Source organism: Neolamprologus brichardi, chromosome 6, assembly GCF_056152115.1.
Source record: "Neolamprologus brichardi isolate AB-2024 chromosome 6, ASM5615211v1, whole genome shotgun sequence".
Lineage (NCBI taxonomy): Eukaryota > Metazoa > Chordata > Actinopteri > Cichliformes > Cichlidae > Neolamprologus > Neolamprologus brichardi.
The window spans coordinates 7464045-7486566 of record NC_142109.1 but is presented as its reverse complement, the minus strand read 5'-3'; the positions used below and the strand labels follow the sequence as shown (position 1 = coordinate 7486566).

Here is a 22522-nt window from a genome sequence, read left to right as displayed (position 1 = left end):
AGAAACGACAACAATGAAAAGTTTGATCAGTGGAGTTTAATCCAGTTTGTTATTTCATACATGTATGCTGGTTTGAAAGAGACCAGTTTCACTGTGTGCACTCAACCAAGAGCAGAGAACCGTTTCAGTAACATTCAGTCCAATCTGACTTCACCTTAACAAATGCTTTTGAATCCCTAATGAATCTTTTTAGGTTTGGTGCTTAAACATACTGCCCTGTAACATTCATCAACTGTATAGAGATTTTCCTTTTTTGCTGCAATGGGAAGTTTCTACTGCAGAAGGTGTGTCATTATAATGAAATGACTGCTGGCCATCTTTGAAGATGACAAAGCAAAAGGTAATTCACTTGTCCTTCTCAGGTCATAAAACAAGACACGAGTTCCTTCTTTAATATTATGAACAGCAGGTAAATATTTAAAGCAACGGTGTCATCTTGCAAATAGTGTGTTTCACTGTTGTTTCTTTGCTATGTAGCAAAATTGGTCTGCTATGTTCATTCTCGCAGTGTTCAGTCGTTTCCTTGAGTCACTGACCAGGTTTCTACCTTCTAATGTCCATGTAATTGTGTTAACTATGGAGGGACAAGGAAAATGAAGTGTGGTGTGGTCTGGCCACTGGCCTTACACTATTGTTTTTAATTGGTGATTTATTTGTAATTCCCCATATACCACATCTATCCGGTGTACACATATATATATATATATATACACCCGATTTTTCCAAAAACTTAAACCGTTCCATGCAATGATCCAAATTAAAATTATTCAAACCTTATATTTCATTAAATATCAAATATTTAAAATGGGGTTTAAAAAAAGTTTATTTTTAAATTGATACTAGGAACAGATTTATTTATTTTTAACAAAAGAAATGGGACGCATCTGTGTGGGCGCCATTAAAGCTGAATGATATATACAGACCTTTTCCCCATTTTCAAGAAAGATCTTAGAGTTTCTCAGTCAAAGAGTGGTCTGATTGCATTAATAAAGCATGGCTCCACAGTAGAAGTTCAGGTGGCTTAGCTGGCCTGCCTGCAGTCCAGACCTGCCACATTATGAAACAAAAAATAAAGAAAGAATAGAAAAGAATAGAAAAGAACAGAAAATATGACATAGAGGCTCTGAACTGTTGAGAAGCTCAAGGTCTCCATCAACCTAGAAAATATTTTGCTTCCAACACAGTTCAAAGAGCATAATTTACTGATGAGCTTATGCAATGCAACCCACGATTTGTAAGCAATTTCATTTTTTTATTGTTATTTAGACTTTATGCATTTCTTTATGCGTTGGGTGTCAGAATGTGTGGCAGCTGATGTGATCTAATTGCAAAATGGTCTCCAGTTTATTGTTAGTTTCACAAATGTGAAAGACTTTCTTTTTTTAATGAAAGATTCATTAGGGAATACAAAGATGGCAACACTTGGAGCTCCAGTCTGTATCAATCTCTTCCCAAGAGCACAACAATTCAGGTACTTCTAGATGTAAGCTTGTTTATGACACGTCATTCTTAACATTTGATAAGTCCAAGTATACAAAAGTTGTTTAAATTGGCATCTAATGCTCACATACCATCAATATAGTTTCATCAAAACCACAAGTTTCCACTGTGATCTTATTTTGAAATAAGCTTATACCACATACAGTAAATAACCATTCATGCTGTGGTAATCATCTCTGAGAACCGCTACACATTTACAGATGTCCAAAAGAAAAAGTTCGCCTCTACTATATGTATCACATGGTTATGGCTATCTTTCATCTTGCAAAACAAATGTGATTTATCCACCTACTAAGAGTTACTGGTAGAATTAACGTCGTAGACGACGAAGGTCCCGTCAGACACTCTGACGTGAAGGCATTTTCTCTGTCGTTTGGCTTTGTGTAAAAAACTGATGTTTTACTTAAGGGGAGGACTGGCTAGCAATCATTAATTTCATGAAGTTTTTCAGGAAACAACTATTTTCTTTCAAAAGAAAAAAAACATGTTTGTATTTGCAAACAATGAAAGTGTACGTAAGGAGACTTTTTAAAAGTAACTAATCCTTGAGTAATTACAAAACCTTCCTCTGTTTCAATGTGCTGTTCCTGTCTCAAAGTTGTGCTGTTGACACTTTCGTGCACATGAAGGGGAGTACAAATCGCTCCAATTTCTTTTTTTCAATTTCTTGTAAAATCTGAGGCCAACAGAGGTGAGGTGTTTTTACAGGCCTGTCAGTGTGCACGTATGTTTTTCGTGTTTCACTACAGTTTGACTGTAATTACAGTGTATTTAGAGTGTTTTCATCATCCATGTGCCACTGTGTGTACTGGATCTCACTTGGAAGTGATAGCCTTCTTAGTAACACTTGCTCTCCTGCTTCCTCCACCTCCCGCTCCTCCTCCTTGCCAGAGATGGCTGGGGATGGTGAAGGCGTCCACGCTCATGCCCATCGTTTTAGAGGGGATGGCACTAAATTGCTTCCTGTCTGAGCTGTATTTGTAGATGGACTCCACCTGAATGGAGCTAACCGTCCGTGGGCCCACCCCAGCCAATCGCACAAGCTCCTGGGTGTCAGGGTTCACGGTGTAAACGCCTCGAAACTGGCAGCTGGAATCGCGGAAGAGGATGAGGAAGTGGTTGGCAGGACTCTTCTCCATTTCCTGAATTTGGAAAAACATGAATAAAAGATGCAGTAAGCATATGTTGCATCTGAGTATGGTCTACACCAGGCATGTCTAAAGTCTGGCCCGGGGGCTGATCACAGACATCGGTCAGATTTTATATGGCCCTCGCTCCTACCTTTAAAATGCATTATTTATGGCCTGCCACCACAAACAGAATTAATACAGTGTCATTTCTAATCACCTCAGTGCAGCAACACCAGTAAGTCACTGAGCTACTGATATTCAGCTTCAGGAGATAATTATGTTATTCTACTCTCTATATGTGAATGAAAAGCAGATTTATTTTGTTAAGGCTTCAAAACCAGATCACCATAATGAAAATGTTTGTGTTAGTAAAGTAAAATGTAAAAAACAGCACAATGTTTATGCTTCAAAAAAGGACGTGAAGGATTATTGGTCCCTGGGTGATTTTAATAAATATGGCAATAAATATGGTGCCTACAGTTACAGAAATAGCAGAATTCACAATGAGGTTGATTAAAAGTGAAGTGAAATGAGTCCTCTACCTCAACAATCTTGTTTTTTTGAGACTCGTTGACCTTCCCTGCGAGGCAGCAGCGAGAGAGCGCGTTGTGAATGATGAATTTATTGGACTTGAAACTTGGTTCCTTGAAGAGTTTTGGACCTGAAATGTAAAAAAAAAAACAGACACGCTGGTTTTTGCAGACCAACGACAGCTGAAAGCACTTGGCTATTGCTTACAAGTACAAAGGAACCGAGTGATCGCGTTGGACCTGCTTAACGTTGTACCTGAGTATTCTGGGGCAGGTGAAGTTCCATTTGAACCACTCTCCGAGTCCTTCTCTCCATTTGTCAGTCTGCTTGGTGTTACACAACCTGAAGGTGAATCAGGGCGGGTGCTGCAGAGAAACCAAGAGTGCCCTGGTCGCATTATGACATCATAATAGTGAGGTAGGCAGATTGATCCAAATATCGTTAGTATCAATATGAATGTTGGTACTGTATTTAAAATCTCACTGTGTTGACAAACTACCCTATAAGACGCTTGTGAAGAAACAACAAATTGTTGCATTATTGATGTCAACAGATTTGCCAACATCAGGAAGTACAGGTAGTATATTTTCTAGCATGCCGGCTACTTTATGATGAATTGGAGCAATGTATTGAACATAGAGGATAGAAACAAACTAAATTATTGAAAAACTATAAATAAATCTGCAATCCATAACCAGAATTTTCTTTTTTCAAAATTTTGAGTTAGTAAGTTAAATTTTTGGGAAAATAACTCAAAGGTAGGTATCAATATTTAATTAATAAGAACCAAAACAAATCCTATTTTTTCTGACTTTCTAACTTTACCACTGGAATTTCTGATATTTCACTCGGATGCAAACACCTGGACAACTAACCAATGCTGCAATTTCTTAAGCTATGCTTGTGCTGCTGCGACCTGACAATGCAGCAGTGTACCTGCGGAGTCTCTTCGTGGGGTCACCACCATTGTTTCCTCGTTCGTCTGTGGCTGCCAGGTTGAGTGAGGAGTGAGAATAGACTCTGGTCAACTTAGTACCTGGGGAAGCAAATGGTAGAACATAAAAATAGTGCAGTCATTCAAATAATGTAGAAATACTTTTTTCGAAACTATTTTGGCTTTACCAGTCGCTCCCTTGGCGGGACTCAGAGATAGCTGCGTTTCCTCTCTGGTCATGCTGCGAGGCCGGGAGCGGCTTTTCTTAGTGGGAGTTCGTCCTTGGTTAGTCGATTTTTGCTTAAGAACTTTGTCCAGGTCCTCCATGAGTCTGAGTTGTTGCCGCCATGCGTACTCCCCCCGTGTAAAATCTCCACGGCGAGCTGGAGTAGCCGGAGGTGTAGGAGAAGGTGAGGTTGTAGCTGCAGGTGGTGTGCTGGAAGGTGATGCTGCTTTTTTTTCTGAGGATGCTAGTCTAAACCCAACCAAACAAATTAAGTTAATTGTACACACGTGCAGCTCGAATTTGGACTTGTTAATCAACAAATTCAAGAAAAGCAAATCTGTGGGGATTTACTTTGTATAGTTGCTTTCACAAATTTATAGAAGCACTACCTGATTTCCCTTTCTTGCTCATTCCACTGTCTCCTCTTCTTTAGTTCCTCTGTTCTCTTCTGCTGTCGTTCTAACAGTACCGCTCTACGCTGAGCCATCTCCCCTTCACTGTGAACCTCCTCCTACAAACAACGAAGCATGTAATTCATGTGCATCCAAAATACACTTTTCCTTCTCCATTATCTTTTGCAAGAACTCACCTTGAAAAAAAATCCAATTCCTCCTTTGGCTCCCACTTCGTTCTGCTCTTCACCTGGTTCTAACATCTCCGCCTCTCTTGCATGTCCGCCTTTCGATCCAATTTGTTCTTTTGGCGCATCACTGTCTTCTATTGCCAAATTTAGTCGCTCTATTGGATCCAAAGGTTCGGCAGGGAGTAGTTCTGCAGGTTCCACAGCGGATTCTGTGTGGTCGCTCATGGAATCGGAGGAGAACTCCTGCCCCTCATCAGTTGGTTCATCGCTTCCCCCCTCTGGTCCCCCAAGAGATGATAATGATACTTCAATCAGGCTGCATTGCTTTCCCGCACCTGCGGCTCTTCCTCCTTCACCTCCTGTGCTGTATGCAGCAGACATGGACAAAGTCTCACTTTCAAATGAGCACTCAGAAGGAGCACCAGAGCTGCTCCCTCCAGCAGCTCTTAGACGATCTTGCCTGGGTTGCGGCAACCCTCCAATGACCCCTGTGTCTTCCTGCTCCAACTCCAGGCTAAATTGGGTGGGTGTTTCACTTGAGCCTGTGTCCGAGGTGCTCTCAGCGGCCTGTGGCTGCTGGGTAGCCTGGGGAGACTCCTGGGGAGTCCGGGGTCCACCGATACGGAAGGAAGAAGAGGTCTGTACCTGACACTTGCTGGGCGACACGCGCCGCAGGTGTGGGAGTGTGTCCACAGTTTGGGTCGGTGTCAAGACGCGATTGAGCGGAGGGAATTTAAGTTCGGAAGGCCGTGGGTGAGGCTGGTGTTGGATACGTGGATGGTGTTTGGGGCTGCGGGGAGTGGACTGACTCTTAGTGCGAGAAGCTGGGCAGGAGGAAGATATAATAGTTTTTGGTGATGTGGAAGAGGAAAGAAGATGAGACCGGCGTGATGGGGAAGAAGCAGATGGAGCATTGGGACCAGCAGGAATCACCCAAGCTTTACTGGTAGTCCTGGTTGGGGTTTTTGTCGGAGTTCTTGGTGGTGTTTTTGTTGGAGTGTGAGGAGGGGTTTTGGGTGGTGTTTTGGTATTATTTCTAGTTGTTGATTTTGGAGTTGTTCTGAGCATATTTTTGGGTCTTTGGTTGCTCATAAGTTGCTGTTGCTGCTCGGTAAGTTTCTGCATGTCCTTCTGTAGCGACTGCAGAGCCTCACTGAGTTTCTGCACCACCTCGTTGTATTCCACTAAAACGGCTTCCCCCACTTTCTCTGTTCCTTTTTCTTTCTCTGATCCTTTTTCTTTCTCTGATCCTTTCTTACTTTCAATAGAGAATGTGACCTGTTTCTCTAACCGCGGAGGATTGGAAACAGATGGCTTTTCTTTCTCCTTCTCGCCATCTTTCTTTTCTTTCTCCTCCTCCTGTTTCAGTTGTTCCTCCATGCGAGTGAGACGCTCATCAAGGGTCAGACTATCATCCGCTGCCTCACCCCCTCCTTCTCCTTGCTCTCTTTTCAGTTGAAGGAAAGCGGTTTTTCCAAGCCGCTGCCTGTGCTTGGCAAAAATAGCTTCGATACGTCTTTTTTGAGCTTCGATGCTTTTGCGTTTTTCCTCAAGACGAACTCCCAGTTCCCAGGCCTCCGAGCCAGGTTCCGGACCTCTGGGACCTGGGCTGTCCTGGCGCCCTACTGCACCTGCTGGGGTGGAGGGTGTGTTTGGAGTTGCTGGGGTTGTTGGGGTCTGAGCAGAAGCCGACTCTTCCCCAGGAGCAGAAGGGTGTCTTCTTCGGTTGTCTCGTCGCTCAGCAAAGCTCGTCATGCGTGGACTGTTGCTGGTGCTGTGGTTTCCCTGACGACCGCTACTGGGTCGTATGTTACCCGGGGCGTTTCTGGGCATATCGTCCGATGCTTCCGAGGAGTCAACGCTGCCATCTCGCAGTACAGAGTCGTCATCACGTGACATATCAGAACGTCCTGACCTCTCCCGGCTTTCTCTCCTTCCTTGCCTTTCATTGCCGCCCACTTCTCCTCCAACTGGCCGGTAGAGGATTCCGGAGCGACACGGAGCAGAGCTGCTGAGCTGGGGATTATCCTCTTCAGGCGAGTGCAGAAAGAAACCTGCTGGAGCTCCTTCAGGACGTAACCTGGGCTCTGGCCTGTCTGCCAAAGCTCCTTTCCCACCTTTCTCAGGTACCCTTCCCTTCTTCTGGTCTTTGCTGCCCGGTCTATGGACGACCTGCATCGCCTCCTCAATGGTCGGCAGCTCTCCCATTTGTGCAGTGTGTGCATATGGACCCCAGGAAGAGCGCTGCGATGGGGCTGAAGCGCTGACCAGGTGGCTGAGATCCTCCGGAGGGCTGTACGGGACACGAGTCATCCCTGCTGATGTCATCGGGGACGTCATTGCCGGGATGGCGGTGGCGAGGCTGTCAGTGCTGACGGAGCGAAAGACAGAATCTATTGGGTTTCCCATGACAATGTCAACATCACTGTCCAGGCCAAATGGGATGCTGAAAGTCACTGCTGACAGAGGACGACTGCAGAGAGGTGGGTGACAACGGAATGATGGATAAATGGATGAGTTGCACCAACAAGTATGGAAAAGCAGGGTCCACGGAAGCCAAAGTAAGAAGATTAAAAAAATTAAGATAAAATATGAGAGCAACACAACACTTACGATAGAAACCACATAAAGGGTTTAAGGATATCTACCTGATTTGTTTCTTTGTCCAGCTTTTGTTTTCTGCAAAGAAAATAACTCATAAGTCTCACACAACGGCTAATTGCACGCAAATGCAAAATAGCAATAGGCATAAAAGATGCGTGCCCAGTAACTGTTACCTGGTGAAACTGGAGAGGAGATGGGTACAAATGGTTGTTTAAAGATGAAAGAAGGAGAACCGCTGAAAAGGGACAACAGTGTTACACAACACAGCCAATTTTTGTCTGTGGCCCATCTGTTTGACTCAACTGCTGTACGCATGTTGATTTTTAGTTCTCTAAAACTCTTCCCCTTGGCTTGATTAGGTCCTGTTTGACTGTATTCAGATTTATTTCAGTTATGTTACCCTGTAGTAATTTGGGTTTAGTGACTGGTCTTTTTTTGTATAATATTTCTAACCACTTTTTGTATATGTACTTGTATGTGTGGCATGCTGGTACCTGTTGCTGTTACCAGTGACAGGACTAATACAGTCAGTTAACCCTGAGACATCTGAAAGGTACAGAATGCAGTGTTATAGTCAGTGAACAAATGTGCACAAAGCCAGTAAAGCAAAGAAGTTCTTATTAACGTGGTGAAGTCACAAACCTGTGAGGTCAATGGGCTGTACGGGCTGGACAAAATCAGGTTTCTTGATCTCAAACCACTCCAGCAGCTCTGCTATGAAGCTCATGATGTTAAGCTGAGGAAAAGAGTGTGTTAGCGTTACATATGGACATTATGAAGACAGCATCAGCACTGAATACATTACTTTAATGTCACGCCTCAGATTCAAGATAACTATATTACTATAACTATAAGATAGACCTTTCAGACATAACATTATGACCACCTGGCCAGTATGGTGTTGTTCCGCTTTGCTGCCAAAACAGCCCTGACCTGTTGAGGCATGGACTCTACTAGGCCCCTGAAGCTGTGGTATCTGCACCAAGATGTTAGCAACAGATCCTTTAAGTCATGTAAGTTGCAATGTGCCTCCATGGATCAGACTTGTTTGTCCAGCACATCCCACAGGAGCTTGTTTGGACTGAGATCTGGGGAATTTGGAGGCCAAGTCAACACCTCAAACTCACTGCTGTGTGCCTCCAGCCATTCCTGAATCATTTTTGTGGCAGGGCATATTAAGTGGCAATAGCCATCAGGTAATGTCATGCTACAATGCTTAGGTACCTGGTACGAGTCAAAGTAACATCCACATGGATGTCAGGACCAAAGGTTTCCCAGCAGAACGTTGCTCAAAGCATCACATTGCCTCTGCCGGCTTGGCTTCTTCCCTCACACACCGTCATCCACTTGATATAAAAGAAAACATGATTCATCAGACCAAGCCATATTCTACCGTTGGTCCAGTTCTGATGTTCATGTGTTCATTGTTGGTGCTCTCAGTGGTGGACAGCAACCCTGACTGGTCTGCAGCTATGCAGCCGCATACACAACAAACTGTGATGAACTCTGTACTCTGTACTCTGACACCTTTCTATCAGAACCAGCAGAAACTTATTTGGCAATTTCGTAATGGACTGGTTCTAATATAGTGCTTTTCTACTCTATCTGATATTTGGCATGCAGACTGTAGCAGATCGAACCAACAACCTTCCGGTTAGTAGGTGATCCACTCTACCACCTGACCTACAATAGTTCGTCTGTTGGATCAGACCACACAGACCAGCCTTCACTCTTCACATGCATCAGGTGGCCTTGGCCGCCCATGACCCTGTTGCTGGTTCACCACTTTTCCTCCCTCGGACTACATTTTGACAGATACTGATCACTGCAGACTAGAAACACCCAACACGAGTTTAGATGCTTTTTAAACCCTTTTTAAAGTTTAGCAGACGCTATGGCCCAATCATGCAGCCATCACAATTTAGCCCTTCGCTCAAATCTGTACCCTTGCCCATTTTTCTCTTGCTAACCCATTAACTTTGAAGCCAAAGTCTTTACTTCCTCTCTAGTATATCCCACCAACTCACGCCATGATGAAGAGACGATCGGTTTAATTCACTTCACCTGTCAGTGGTCATAATGTTATACCTTTTCGCTCTAAAAGCTGGCTTCTGTTGCCCTCTAGTGGTTTAAATTGAAACCAACTGGTTTACATTCAGACCACAAACATTTTTCAGCCTATAGAAAGGATTAAGTTAGGAGTAAACACCCATACAAAGTTTCTCTGTTAACTAACAACAGTTTAATGTCAGAGACTGTGACGCTTACATGCAGAGTCAGTGGCGCGTAGAGCATATCCTCCACAGCAAGGGGGCAGCAGCTCTGCAAGCTGCTCTCACAGAACTCTTTGATCAGCTGCAGGTTGTAGAGAGAGTCAGCTACTGACATGGTATCCTTCAGACACACATCTGGAAGGAGTAAACAATGAAAAACAATGGAACAATGCTGCTTCCAGATGTTTGTCAAAGAGAACATTAAATATATTTGCTTCAAATCAAGATAAAAGATGCTTTTTAAACCCTTTTTTAAAAGCAAAATCTAAATAGAGAACATGAGAGGCACTATTACGTTTTGTGACTATACTGATGTACTAAAAGTTAGACGAAATGCATTAACAAGCAACATTTACAGGAAATTGTATTTTAAATTACAGCCCTATCACTTAAGCTGTCGAGTATTTTGAAGCGCACATTGACTAAACATAAATATTTCATCATCCTATCTGTACGTCTATGCACATCTATGCATGTGTGTTAGTGTCGGAGTTAACGTGTACCCTCTAGAGGCAGCAAGCTGGGGCAGTAATAGTGCAGCACAGCAGCTATTGCGCAGCCATTAGACAGATCTTTGACCGCAGAAACCAGAGGGAAAGTGGGAGTCAACTTAGACTGCACTTTGTCCTTCCTATAGCGGATCTGGATAAAAAAAGAGAGGGAAGGAGAAGAAAATTGACATAGGGGGGAAAAAGAAAGTTTTGCAAGAAGAAAAAATAAGTGAGACTAAGAGCATAAAGGCAGGGAAACGGGTTGTTTTTAAAGGGATTCAGAGAGAGACTCAGAAGTAGCAAAGGAAATATAAAATCAGCCAGCGTTGTGTTTCCGTCAGACAAGAAACAAAAGCATTGACTTAAAGTGTGAAGCCAGCCAAACGCCAGGAAAAACTGCAAAGAGAAGAAAAGCCCATAGAAACAAAGCACAAGACCAAGGATGCCTCATGTTTGTACACATATAGACACAGCAACCAGAAGGTGCAGTGCAACAGTTAAAAAGGGACATTGCAAACAAAAAAGACTGAAAGAAAGACGTGAAAAGGAGGATGTTTGTTTTTCGGTGTCCATGCAGTGGTAATGGGCACTGATGACACTGTGAGCCTTTGCTTCTAATTGGCATTGATTAAATGAAAAAAGTAAAAAAAGAAAAAGAAAAGGTGAGTCTCGCAGCTCAGACGCCGCATCAGTCTTTGACGTCCACATGAGATAAACAAACCCAAAAACAAGGCATCTGTAACGTAAGCTGACTGTTCCACAGCCTTGTTGGAGCAGGACAAAGAAGGCGCGTTCAGCTTCAAAGGGTAGCACACAGTGGCGCCGTGCCTCCTATAACAAGGCTCTGTAACACACAACGATAACTATGGAGAAGTTGTGTTAAAGGCTAATGAGTTTTAAAGTGATCCATCCAGCCTCGAGGTTGGAGTGGTGGTTAGCTCGCAGTCAGCTGTACGGTCAGTCACTGGTCGACAGCGTGGTAGGTGAGGTGTGGTGATTGGTCGGTTTGTCGGTCAGTCGAGTGCAATGGTACGGGAAGCGGGGGTGGGGGGAGAGGGTGAGAGAAGAGCGAGGTGTTATACGTTACCACTGGCGGCTTATTCCCCGACTCCTTCAAACAAAAAGCGATAGCATGCTGGATGGGGGATGGCAGAGAGAGGGAAACAAGCATAAATGACAAGGGGGCCGCTCATCATGGGAACCACCACACCAAAAAACGTCTGCTCAGGGGGGAGAGGACAGAGCGATGGAGGAGGAGGAGAGGAAGGGGACAAACAAAGGGAGCACAGATGTCTTTTAATAACCACTTAATAAAGGTCACTTCACCTCTGTCGCCTCCTTCTTCAACAACTCCTCCTCCACCTCGCCATTAAAAATCTGGCTCATTTTGAGATGAAACTGATGACTGAATGTAACAACGTCAGAAACACCCAGGGTCCAAAACAGCATCAGTTGACAATAATAAGGAGTTTCGGAACATAATGGGGCAACAGATCGGTCAGCTGGTATTAAGATAAGTCTACTGGACACTTTTTATGAGGAGACAGGTAAAAGGTATGTGTGGGCATTTCCAGCAGGCACAATAATGTCAGCCGTAGCAGATGGACAGACAAAGAGGACAACAGAGAAGAGTAGAGTACACTTACGGGGACTAGTTTCCAGTACCACCGGGTGGACTGACACTGCCAGAGATCAAGGAGTGACAGAGACAAACCGAGGGGAGAAAACAGAAGCAGGGCAAGGTCAATGTTTGAAGCTGCAGCAACATAGCAATGAGGCACATACATGCTTTATTACAAGTCATCAAGCATGTGAGTATTTATGTGTTTGTTGGCGGTATTTTACCGAGTCCTGAACAGGCTGCAAGTCTGTGCAATTCTGTGACTTGGGCGGCTCTTCTTCTTCTGTGCTTTCTCTTAGCTTCTGGTTCAACTGCAAATGTAAGACAAACACTATTACAGTAGAACTCACACGATTTCAAAGTTACAATGTTTTATCACAAGAAATAAAATGTTTCTTACCCAATGCTAGCTAACATGCTAGCATTAGCTCATAGGTGTCAAACTCTGGCCCGCGGGCCAAATTTGGCCTGCAGCCTAATTACATTTGGCCCGCGAGGCCATACAAAATTACTATTAGAGCTGGCCTGCCAGTATTATACAGTGCATGTACTGCTAATACTACAATTCCCAGAATGCTCTGTTGGTGTTTTGGCACGACAGTCATGACAGGACCCATTAGCATCCTCTCCTCTGTTGGCCATAGTCATAGCAACCATGCAAATACTGCCATGCTACCTATCCCAAAATGGAAAAAAAGAAAGGCAGAAAACAGGAGCTTTCTGGACAGGTGGGAGAATATGATGAAAATTTGATAAATGATAAAATGATAAAATTTAATTCAGAAGGCTGCAAATACATTATTTATTTAAGAAATGAATTCCACTGATGTGTTATTTAATTGGAATTTTGATTTTGCATGTGTGCAATATTAAGTTATATATACACGTTTATATAAGTTATATATATTGTTTAGTATTAAGCTTTGCTTGTTCCATATTCAGTTTTTCAGCAAAGCTTGTTTGAGTCCATAAGAAAAGATTCCTTGTTATATTTGGAGGAAGATTTTTTTTCAATGAATATTAATGTTAGCCCGCGACTTTGATCCAGTTTTGAATTTTGGCCCATTGTGTATTTGAGTTTGACACTCCTGCATTAGCTGATAATGAAATTATAATGATAATTTCTTTGGCTTAATTAGCAAGTTTCACTATCCCAGCTGTCATGGCGTGAGAGATGGGGTACATCATGGACTGTGAACAAGTCTGCCCATTTTACAAGATTCGTTCATTCCACGATTCAGAAACAACAATTATCCAAGATACTTTCACTGCCTAACAACATGTGATTGACACGTTGTAATCCAATAAATATGTGGTTTCACAGTCAGATCCTCCCCTCTCTTGTAACGCCCAGAATCAAAACACCATTCTGTGATTGTGGAAATACTGATGCTTTAAACCAGTAGAAACCAGTGGTTGTCATCATAGTAGTTATGTCCGTCTCTTGACAGCATAACTGCATAACTTTGAATCTCAAAACAATTTCATCTAGTGAGGTTTTTTTATGTCTTCTCTGCTACAAAGACCAACACTTCTTTGTATCAGGTTGTAAACGTGTTTATTTTTGTTGTAAAGCTGGACATTTTAACAGTCGGTGTGGACTGATTCGCTTTTGGAGCTAACCTCAGGTTGCCACTGGAGACAATGCAGAGTCTGTGGTATTTCAGCTTTCAGATTCTCATGACTAGTCCTGTCAGTGATGTTGTGTTATGTGTGATAACTTAATCTAAGGCTTTAAATCAATAAAAACCATGAACTGGGACAGAAGTTGAATCTGCTGAGACCAGCAGAAATCACCGATGTTGTGTTCTCACCCTGTTGACCCAGAAGAGCAGTCCATTCTCCCACGGCGCTCCAACACCCATCTGCTCCGCCTCCACCGCCATTTTCACCTGGCCCACCGTCTCTTTGGTAGCCAGTGACATCAGCGAGTCAATAAGGGCGAGGTGGGCTTTCTGCACCAATCAGGGAGAAGAAGGACCATTTAAGCACCTGAGTAGCTGGTATGACTGAGACTGAAATGTTGGCACAGTTGGAAAGGCCAGTCTGAAGATCGTGGTAAAGCACTTCTATTTTCGGCATTTCTGTAATGTATTGGTTTCGATGGTTTCTTTATTGTTTCCTTCTTTTCTTTAGATTTGCTTCTCTCCTCCTATCCTTCCTTCTGTTGTTTCCTACCGCCCTCCCTGGCTATTGTCTGGCCTTCCTCTTTTCCTTCCTGTAAATGATCCAATCTTACATTGGAAACCTCCTATAAAAATATTTTTAAATTGCATTTAAGTGACTATTCAAATGCTACCTGAGATGCTGAAAGCATTCGACCACTTGCAGGTTGAATTTAAAGTAGAAAATACGCCATCATACAAATACACACACCGTTTTAATAGGGCTACTGCTAAGGTCCTCCTCTGTGACATCGGCATCCTGGACCTTCGGAGCGAAACCTTTCTTAATGAGGAACTGCAGGAGGGCAGAGTTATCAGCTGGAGACCCCTGCGATGCTGGCTGAGAGACCCCATGTGCCTGGGCAAGCAGTGCCTGAGCTCTGCAATAGATCTCCGGGGAGAGAAGCAGCTTGGAGACAGCCGGCTTGAGGTGCTCTTGTTCATACTGGTCCTTATAGAGCGGATCACGCAACTCCACCGGAACGTTCTCTGAAAAGAAAAGGACATTCTCACTTTGGTTTTTGGAAGAAGAGTCCATATTAGCAAATATTAGCAGCCAACAGGTCTTCTCCTGTTGGCTGCTCTCTTTAGGGGTCACCATAGTGGATCACTTGCCTCGCTCTCATTCACATGGTGGTCAGAGCTCACTTCACAGGCCAGATTTACTAACACACTTGGTTTTTGTTGGAATTTACTAAGAGAGCACAGTGACAAGAATACATGAGGTGGGAACGTAGAGCTTTTTGCAACTGACCCTGTCGCATTTGTGATTCTGGAAGTTACTCTTTCAAGGCACAAAATATAGAGAGGGGAATATTTAAATCAAGCAGATTATTCTTAATTGTACAGATATTTAACACTGAATCACACCTATTACAGGGTAGCTGTAGCTAAGGAGGTAGAGCAGGTCATCTGCTCATTGGAAGGTTAGTAGTTCGATCCCTGGCTCCCTTCAGTCTGCATGCCAAATATCCTTGGGCAAGATACTAACCCGAAGTTCTTTGCTGATACATCCACTGGAGTATGAAAGGTAGTTAAAAAGCATAGAAAAAAACTTATTTGAGATTTGACTTCCACGCTATTTTGACCTGTTCAGTAAATCTGACCTTAAATCTTCTTACAATTAGCATATTAGCTCAATGGATGTTGCTAGCATGCAAAGGTAAAGAGAAAAATTCTTTATGAAATATTTTTAACTGTCAGTTTGACCAGTAGCAGCTTTTGAAAAAGAGGTTTGAGATTAAAGCACCAACTTCTAGCTCTTCTTTACACACCGATCAGGCATTACATCATGACCACGTGTCCAATAGGGTGTTGTTCCCCTTTTGCTGGAAAAACAGCCCCGGCCTTTTGAGGCATGGACCACTAAAGGTGTGCTGTGGTATCTGGCACCATGTTGTTGTCAACAGATCCTTTATCCTGCTGAAAGAGGCCACAGCCAACAGGGAATACCGTTTCCATGAAAGGGTGTACCTGATCTGCAACAATGCTTATGCTTAAAGAAACGATGCTAGATGCAAAAGATACAACTGTGTTTAGATATTCAAAGGACGCTCACTAAAAGGTGCAAGCTGTACACTCATCTATTATCTCCAAGCCGAGATCATTGAGAATAAGAACTTGTCCACTTTATACAAGAGCTACATCTCTTGGGTGCATGTGAGCCGATATATATGAGGAGAAAACACTGAGCTTTCCTGTGCTGTGCTCTGGGAACGGTAAAAACTGCCAGCTGGAATTCTGATGCAGAGAAAGGCTTTATGAAAACACTGCCCAATGTAAAAAAAAAAAGAAAAGAAAAAAGAGGCTGCAGCAGTCACCCAGACTGTTTACAGCCAGCCTTGTCACATAAACTGTGGAAAAATATAAATAACTTATGGAACACACTGAAGACGTATTCCCACAATGGAAATCTGTGACTGAAAGCTACAGAATCTGACTGCAGGAGGCAATAATGTCATCATCTTCATGTACAGCTCAGCTAGGTTACCCAGACAAGAGAGTGTGTGTTTGTGAACATGTACTGTTGGCTAGGAGTTGGTCAGTTCATAGACACATACACACTGTGACCACAAAAACACACAATTCCCTGACTGACCCATATTCCAACTTGGCATGATCTGGAAGACTGGAGTAGATTTGAAGGAACTCTCAGAGCTCGCGTGCCTTCCGTTCACTCTGCAGTCAGTCCCTGATCTCTTTAAGTCTCTGCCATTATTTTCTACCCCCTCACTTCTTGATCCGTCCACACACATTTTCAGAGTGACCCACAATGAGCACCACAACTACTCTCCACTGTCGTAAGTCTTACTTATGTAACTGAAACTCCTCCTTCCTATGCTGTGGCCCATTTCTCTGAGGAGAGGAGACAAAAGATTTGACGAGCACATCGATTACACTGAGCACACACTGCAGTGCAGTCTGACACAGGCGCACTGTTTTTGGGGTTGGACCCCTTTGCCTTTCAGACTCTGTAAAGAGAGCTGGGAGGAAACAGGACTGCGGTCACTATGGGAACGATGAAAATGGAAAGTGGCCATTTGTCCCAATCACAGCTGAGGCAATGAGACTGGACTGCAGAGTAGGAATCGGCTAAAGCATTTAACGTTACACAAAGTGTATCTGGGAACATAACAAACAGGACTGTGGAGCTATCCATTTAAATCTTTCTACCACAGTGCAAACACATGTTTAGGGAAGCAGATATGGATTATTTTCTCCATGGATTGACCTGCTAATCATTCTAAAAACAATGAACAATGTCCAGGATAGATTTCCAGAGCCAATCTCAGACTCTTCAGATTGTCTCCTTGTGCAACCATTATCCCAGAACATGAAAAACATCCTGTTCTGTCAAAGAAAAGCAGAATATTCCACCAGTTAAAATGGGAATTTGTAACATATAAGCTTGAAAACTGAGAGAAGGTACTAATGTGCTTGAATTCAAATGGTTCCTTAAATTCATGTTGAGTTAAAGTCCACTCATCATTTCAGGGTTACATGTGCTGAAATCGATGATTTCCTTACTACCAGGGAAACCAATGAATGCCAGCTCTTTCAGGACATAAATTTAAGTCAACATTATTTTGGATCTGAAAAAGTTGAATGGTTGCTAAATCAGAAGGTGGTTCAGTTCTAGTTGGTGTAGACCAAAAACAGAGCTAAAACTGATGTGAACACATACGCATGTGGTGACTCTCAGTTTGTCACTTCTCGTGAGTTAGAAATATTTTATTGATGATGCGTGACTCCTGCTCAGACAGGACAATCCTGCCAAAGAGATCTTAACTCTCAGTGAGGCCATTTCCTGGTTAAATAAAGGTTAAAGGTCACGGAGTCTTTACTAGAAGACTATTACCTAACTTGACTTGGAAACCACATGATACCAAGAAAAAACAACTGGTTTCATAATGTCTCTGTTTGTTTTAAAGTGACACAATCATTAGATAACAGCTCTCTGCGTTCCTGTCCACTGTTTGGGTGGAATAATAAACCTCATCAGTGTGAGGACTGTGACCGGTGCATGAATCTCATGTGGGGCTTTATTAGTGCCATTTTCTTCGGGGCTTCCATTAAAAATTCGACAAGACACCCCAGTGGACATTTTCCAGTTGACGGATAACAATGAAGCCTCCCTGCTGAGAGGCTTGCAGCTCATCTCTCCTCCTCTCTGCTGTCCTGCACTGACGGGGAGGCCAGACACAAATGTGATATGAAATTCTGTCTAAAGCCATTACTGCAGCAGATAACCTGGACTATTACATGCGCAGGTTTACTACTGCTTAGTTAGCCTGCTGTGTGACATCACTGCCTTAGCCAGCACAGTCTGAACCTTCCCACATGCACATTATGTGAGATTGGGTCATGTCACATTTGTCATGCTAAAAGGAGGCCGGAGGTAGCCACAGCACTAACCAGAGCAATAGCAGCTGGCAGGATGCTGTACTGCTTCAGAATCAAATAAGGTTGTGTTTTGGTCGGTCGGTCTGATCAAATGACAAAACCGCTGATTGCAGACCCAGCAACGCAGCATGATGTCACCCGATACAGAGCAGGCATAAAGTGCACAAAGACCAAAGCTGACCTAACATTTCTTCCACAGTGTGACCAAAATCTAAACAACGTGGACTTCATGAGAGGTGGTTTAACGCAGCAGGATGCTGCACCTACACCTGCTTACAGCATTCAGAAACCCTCTGCATTCTTTGGCCTGTTAATGCAGGGAGGAGGTGGCACTTGTGCCGGGTTTATTCAGAACTTCTTCAGGGAATGAATGCGTGTGGTGCAAGAAAGCCATCCATTGTCTTAGCAGCCCCACTGTGTCACCTTCACCACACCGTGCGTGCGTAACACTGACACAAATATTATGCGGTCTTGACCCATTTAGAGCATGAGCTATACATACACATTTTCCAAATCCACAAAATAAATAAATAAAAAAAATAAATTTGCTTGTCGTTACAAATCTCTCCACAGGCCTGACTGAGCCCGGCTCCGACAAAGGCTTTGTTGTCCGGTTCCTCCACGCATCACGCACCACTGAGGAGATTCCTTCTGACAAGCCTCGTGCTCACGTCAAATAATTAGCTAATATGATAACCTGCACGCGCTGTGGAAACTGCACACCCGATAGAGGGGGGGAGACGCTGGCGCAGGTTAACCACGAGCATCGTCGGGGCAGAGGATGATAATGATGGATGACGCGGAGAAGGGCTTTCCCTTGAAGGCAGATAGCGGGGTTAGACGGACTCGGAGCTGCATATGGAGCGGGATACAGCGGGATAAATTATTAAGCGCCCCACCCAAGATGCGCCTCAGCTGTGGGTAGAGGCTGGAGGGTACCTGCAGAGCCGTAGGATTTCGACAGCAGCCACCGAACGCTGGCGCAGATCTTGGCTCGATTGAAGTCGTACTGGTCCAGCGGTTTGATCTCCGGCACCGAGAAGGTCTTCTTCATCGCGCTGGGAGAGTCCACCATGGCTGCGGTGTACCGCACCGAAGACACGGAGGCAGCAGCAGCAGCAGCAGCAGCAGCACCGGGGAAATGTGAGGAGGAGGGATGGAGAAGGAGGCGGGGGAGGAGGGGAAACGGAGGAGGGCTCTGCGATTTAGACTGAAGACAAACAAATGAATGATGATAAATCGGTTATCCCAAACAGAGGGTTGATAATAGAAACGTGGTCTGCTGACAGATTTGTTTCTTTTAAAAAATAAATGTCACACTGGTGCCACCAAGCCGGCTCCACGCCCCCCTAAACGTCACAAATCAGCCAATGAGGATGTTCCTCAGATCGGCGATGCTCTCCGCAGCAGCACAAACAGCACTAACAAACCTCCGCTCCGGTTCACAAGAGCACATTGACGGAATTACCCGACGCCACTTTTCAACCTGTAGACTCGGCATAAACGCGAGTAACAGCCTCCTTCCTCCACACGGCGGCGCCCTTGAGCAAGGCATCAACACGATCACTCACTGCATCTGGAAAGTACTCACAGCGCTTCGTTTGTTCCACATTGTGTCCTGTTACAGCCTTATTCACGTTCATTTTCACACCGTATTCTAACGCAGTAACCTCAAAGAGAAAGTGAAAAGTTTGCGTGCAATTCTTGCAAATTTTACCCAAGCGTCACACAAATGGGTAGCTTTACTATAGCCTACCGAAACAAACTACAGAAACAAACAAAAGATTTTATGATAAAAGCAAACTGAAGCACTCTGACACCCCCCATGAACCTGTAACCTTACATAGATTTGTCACCCTAAGACCCTTACATGGTCTTGTTATTGATATGTTTCCCCCCCATGTGATAGTTAACCTAAAAACCACAGTCTGGTGCTCTTATCTGGTTGGGCCCTTGGAGGTTGAAGATTTGCATGACCACAAATTATGAAACAGCTGCCTGCAGACAGAAGAAAATGCTGAAATACATGCAGTGCTGAAACTGCCAGCTCGGCACTAAATGAATTTAGACAACCAAAACATTTTAGTGAATATAACCAGTGTTAGGTGTTACAAACTCAGGAAACAGGAAACCACCCTGACAATCAAAACATCAGCAATGTGCTGCTAAAAAAAAGCCATGCTGCAGCACATCTTAAGTCTTAACACACAAAATCTCAAAGAATCTTCGTTTTATGGAAGCATTTCTCTTGCGGCATCCAGGAAACACAAGAAAACCGTTTAAGCTTGAATGTTTTAGAAAGCTTTTGCACTGTGTAAGAAACTGCAGGAGCTGGATCTCGTGTGAGCAAACATCATGCTCAGAAACCTGCAAACTGCATCAGGAATCAGGTTAAAAGTGACTCTGAGATTTCTGAGCAGAGAGGATAAAGACGGAGCCGAACAAGAGAGAGTGAGAATGTGAATGATTTATCTTCTGGATCAGCGAGCTTCAGTTTCGTTTCAGTTCAAACCTTCTGTGACACAGGACCCAGGGTGAGGCGGTGCCTGACATTGTGCTCAGTTGTTGTTGAAGTTCATCCAAAAATAAAAAAAACCCAAACAGAAAAGCACAAAGTTCAACATTGATCCACAGGGCACTCCGGTTAAATGTAAATGGACAGCTGTGTAAGTGCAAAACTGTAATCAGCAAACATACATGTCATATTCATAAGTGTCCATAATAGATTTTTAAGAGGGAGACATGCCTCTTTGACATAGCAGAAACACAAGCAGAGTCAGCTCTGGAGAATGTCACAGAACAGGTTGGTTCTTCCAGGTTTTTCTGTCTGTGTTTGGTGCATGATCACATGAAAAAAGGCCCAGTCTTTGTCACAGTCAGGAGGATTCTTAAGAGACTTTCCATAAGGGTAAGTGTTGTGTAAATGTTCGTTATAAGCAAGTCTCAGGTTTAAACTCGGCACAGACGACACGGAAAGTCATCCAAAACATTTGTTCGGTCTGACTGTGGAGAGCTCTCGCGGTACGTAGACTTCATTACCCTGGCTTTCTGCCTGGAGGTTTTAGTATCAGATAATATAGTATGAAGAGGAACTGATCTTTGTTATACTTCTTTTACCTTTTGAAATATAAAAGTTGTCAGGTTTGATAACTCTTTGTGTTGTACTTATACTACCAAAGCTACTTATTATATGTGACAGTTATTGTTGCAAATAGCAGAGACTGAAGTGATAGTCCAGAGTGGAGTAATATTAGTTTGAACAGTGATACTATTTATATGTGCATTTTGAGTGAAACCTTAAACCTAACCTTAAGTAAATGTGACAGGAAAGTGTAATCAACACATCTTCAATGTGTGGTTTCTGGTGTGGCCGTTACACTAAAGATCTATTTTTGTCCAGAGAGTTGGTGTGAATAGTATGGTAATTTCCATATATGGCTTGTGAAATGACCATACTATTCATATAAATCACCAAACTAGAAATTTAAAAGCACACTATATTTCTGTATATCTACACCTATATAAATACCAATCTATATTTACACTGGTCAACAAATTAAAGGAACACTTAAAGACATCAGATCTCAATTGTAAAAAATAAATAAATAAAAAACTCTTCTGGATATCTATACTGATACAGACTGGATCATGTGTTATGAAGGAAAGGAAACTACAGAGGGCTGAATTTAAAGATAGTGAAAATCAAAGTGGAAAAACTATGCAGGCTAGTCCACTCTACTGAAATTTACTTGCAGTAACTCAGAAATTTGTCTTGCCCTCACATGCTTGTACACGTGCCTTATAACATTGTAGCATGCACCCAATGAGACAACAGATGCTCCGCCCAGCTGGATCAGGGCATCACTTAGCTCCTGGACAGTCTGAGGTTCCACCTGGCTCCAATGGTGGAGCTGCCACTTCTGGTATTTTATGGTAACTGCCAATCAGCTGTCACAGTGCTGGGCAGTGAGCACAGAGCCCACTAGGATGTTGAGCCTTGTTGGGCGTCTTTACCTTAGATCACCATCATTAATTAACTTTCTCCTTGACTGAGAACTAAACTCTATAAAATAATCAAATTAACTAGATGAGTAGGTAATAATCAAATACAGCCTTTTTCTAAGACCTAACACTGAAATACATTTAACCACCATCAGCTTGGAATGACCCTGCTGACATTTTCAGTTTTCAAATTTTGCTTATCCCAAAACTCCAAATATAGTTACACATTCTTACCTGGATGACTGCGCATGCATCAAGACACAGTTACACGTTAGGAGTTTTTATTTAAACTATCTTAAAATCTAGCTTTCAAATTGATTAGGTATTATATACGAGGTATACTTATAGCTGTGTTAAACTGTTGTAAAAAGCTGCCTGAACAACTTGTGTGTTTGCTGATCACATTTTACTTCTTCCTGCAAGTCAGCAATGGGTGGCTCCTCCTCAAAATCAACCATCTTTTGGCCGAAGAAGAAGAAGAAATCACCTCTGAAAAAGACCTGGAGTCAACTGAAGAGGGTGCTGCCTCATAAGAAACGCAAGAAGAACGCTCTGTCGC

The 22522-nt window shown here is 43.3% G+C and overlaps 1 protein-coding gene across 3 annotated transcripts; it reads right to left on the bottom strand.

Annotated features, from left to right (window-relative positions):
• Positions 1–21: 21 nt before the first annotated feature.
• Positions 22–19239, bottom strand: LOC102779216 (calmodulin-regulated spectrin-associated protein 3-like). 3 transcript variants are annotated; one of them, XM_087841574.1, is made up of 19 exons: positions 18901–19239; positions 14270–14547; positions 13708–13848; positions 12118–12204; positions 11919–11954; positions 11360–11407; positions 10285–10423; positions 9777–9916; positions 8151–8244; positions 8003–8054; positions 7682–7743; positions 7553–7583; positions 4911–7377; positions 4711–4832; positions 4284–4570; positions 4098–4197; positions 3417–3526; positions 3173–3291; positions 22–2642 (listed from the first exon to the last, which is right to left on the bottom strand). In XM_087841574.1, exons 1-19 carry the CDS (start codon positions 19034–19036, stop codon positions 2316–2318), a joined length of 4776 nt encoding a protein of 1591 aa, XP_087697700.1. In that variant the 5' UTR covers positions 19037–19239; the 3' UTR covers positions 22–2315. The 3 variants fall into 3 exon arrangements, with proteins under 3 accessions (XP_087697700.1, XP_087697703.1, XP_087697701.1); XM_087841577.1 differs by having other exon boundaries at positions 4911–7275; XM_087841575.1 differs by lacking the exon at positions 11360–11407 and having other exon boundaries at positions 18901–19238.
• Between the last annotated feature and the right edge of the window lie 3283 nt (positions 19240–22522).

Bases quoted from the DNA above. Each gene is read 5' to 3' on its own strand.
- LOC102779216 (XM_087841574.1), bottom strand. From the start codon at position 19,036: ATGGTGGACTCTCCCAGCGCGATGAAGAAGACCTTCTCGGTGCCGGAG. The intron at 8,055-8,150 runs GTTTGTGACTTC...TGTACCTTTCAG, and splicing joins ACAGCCCATTGACCTCACAG to ATGTCTCAGGGTTAACTGAC. The intron at 4,571-4,710 runs GTAGTGCTTCTA...GGTTGGGTTTAG, and splicing joins GAGCAAGAAAGGGAAATCAG to ACTAGCATCCTCAGAAAAAA.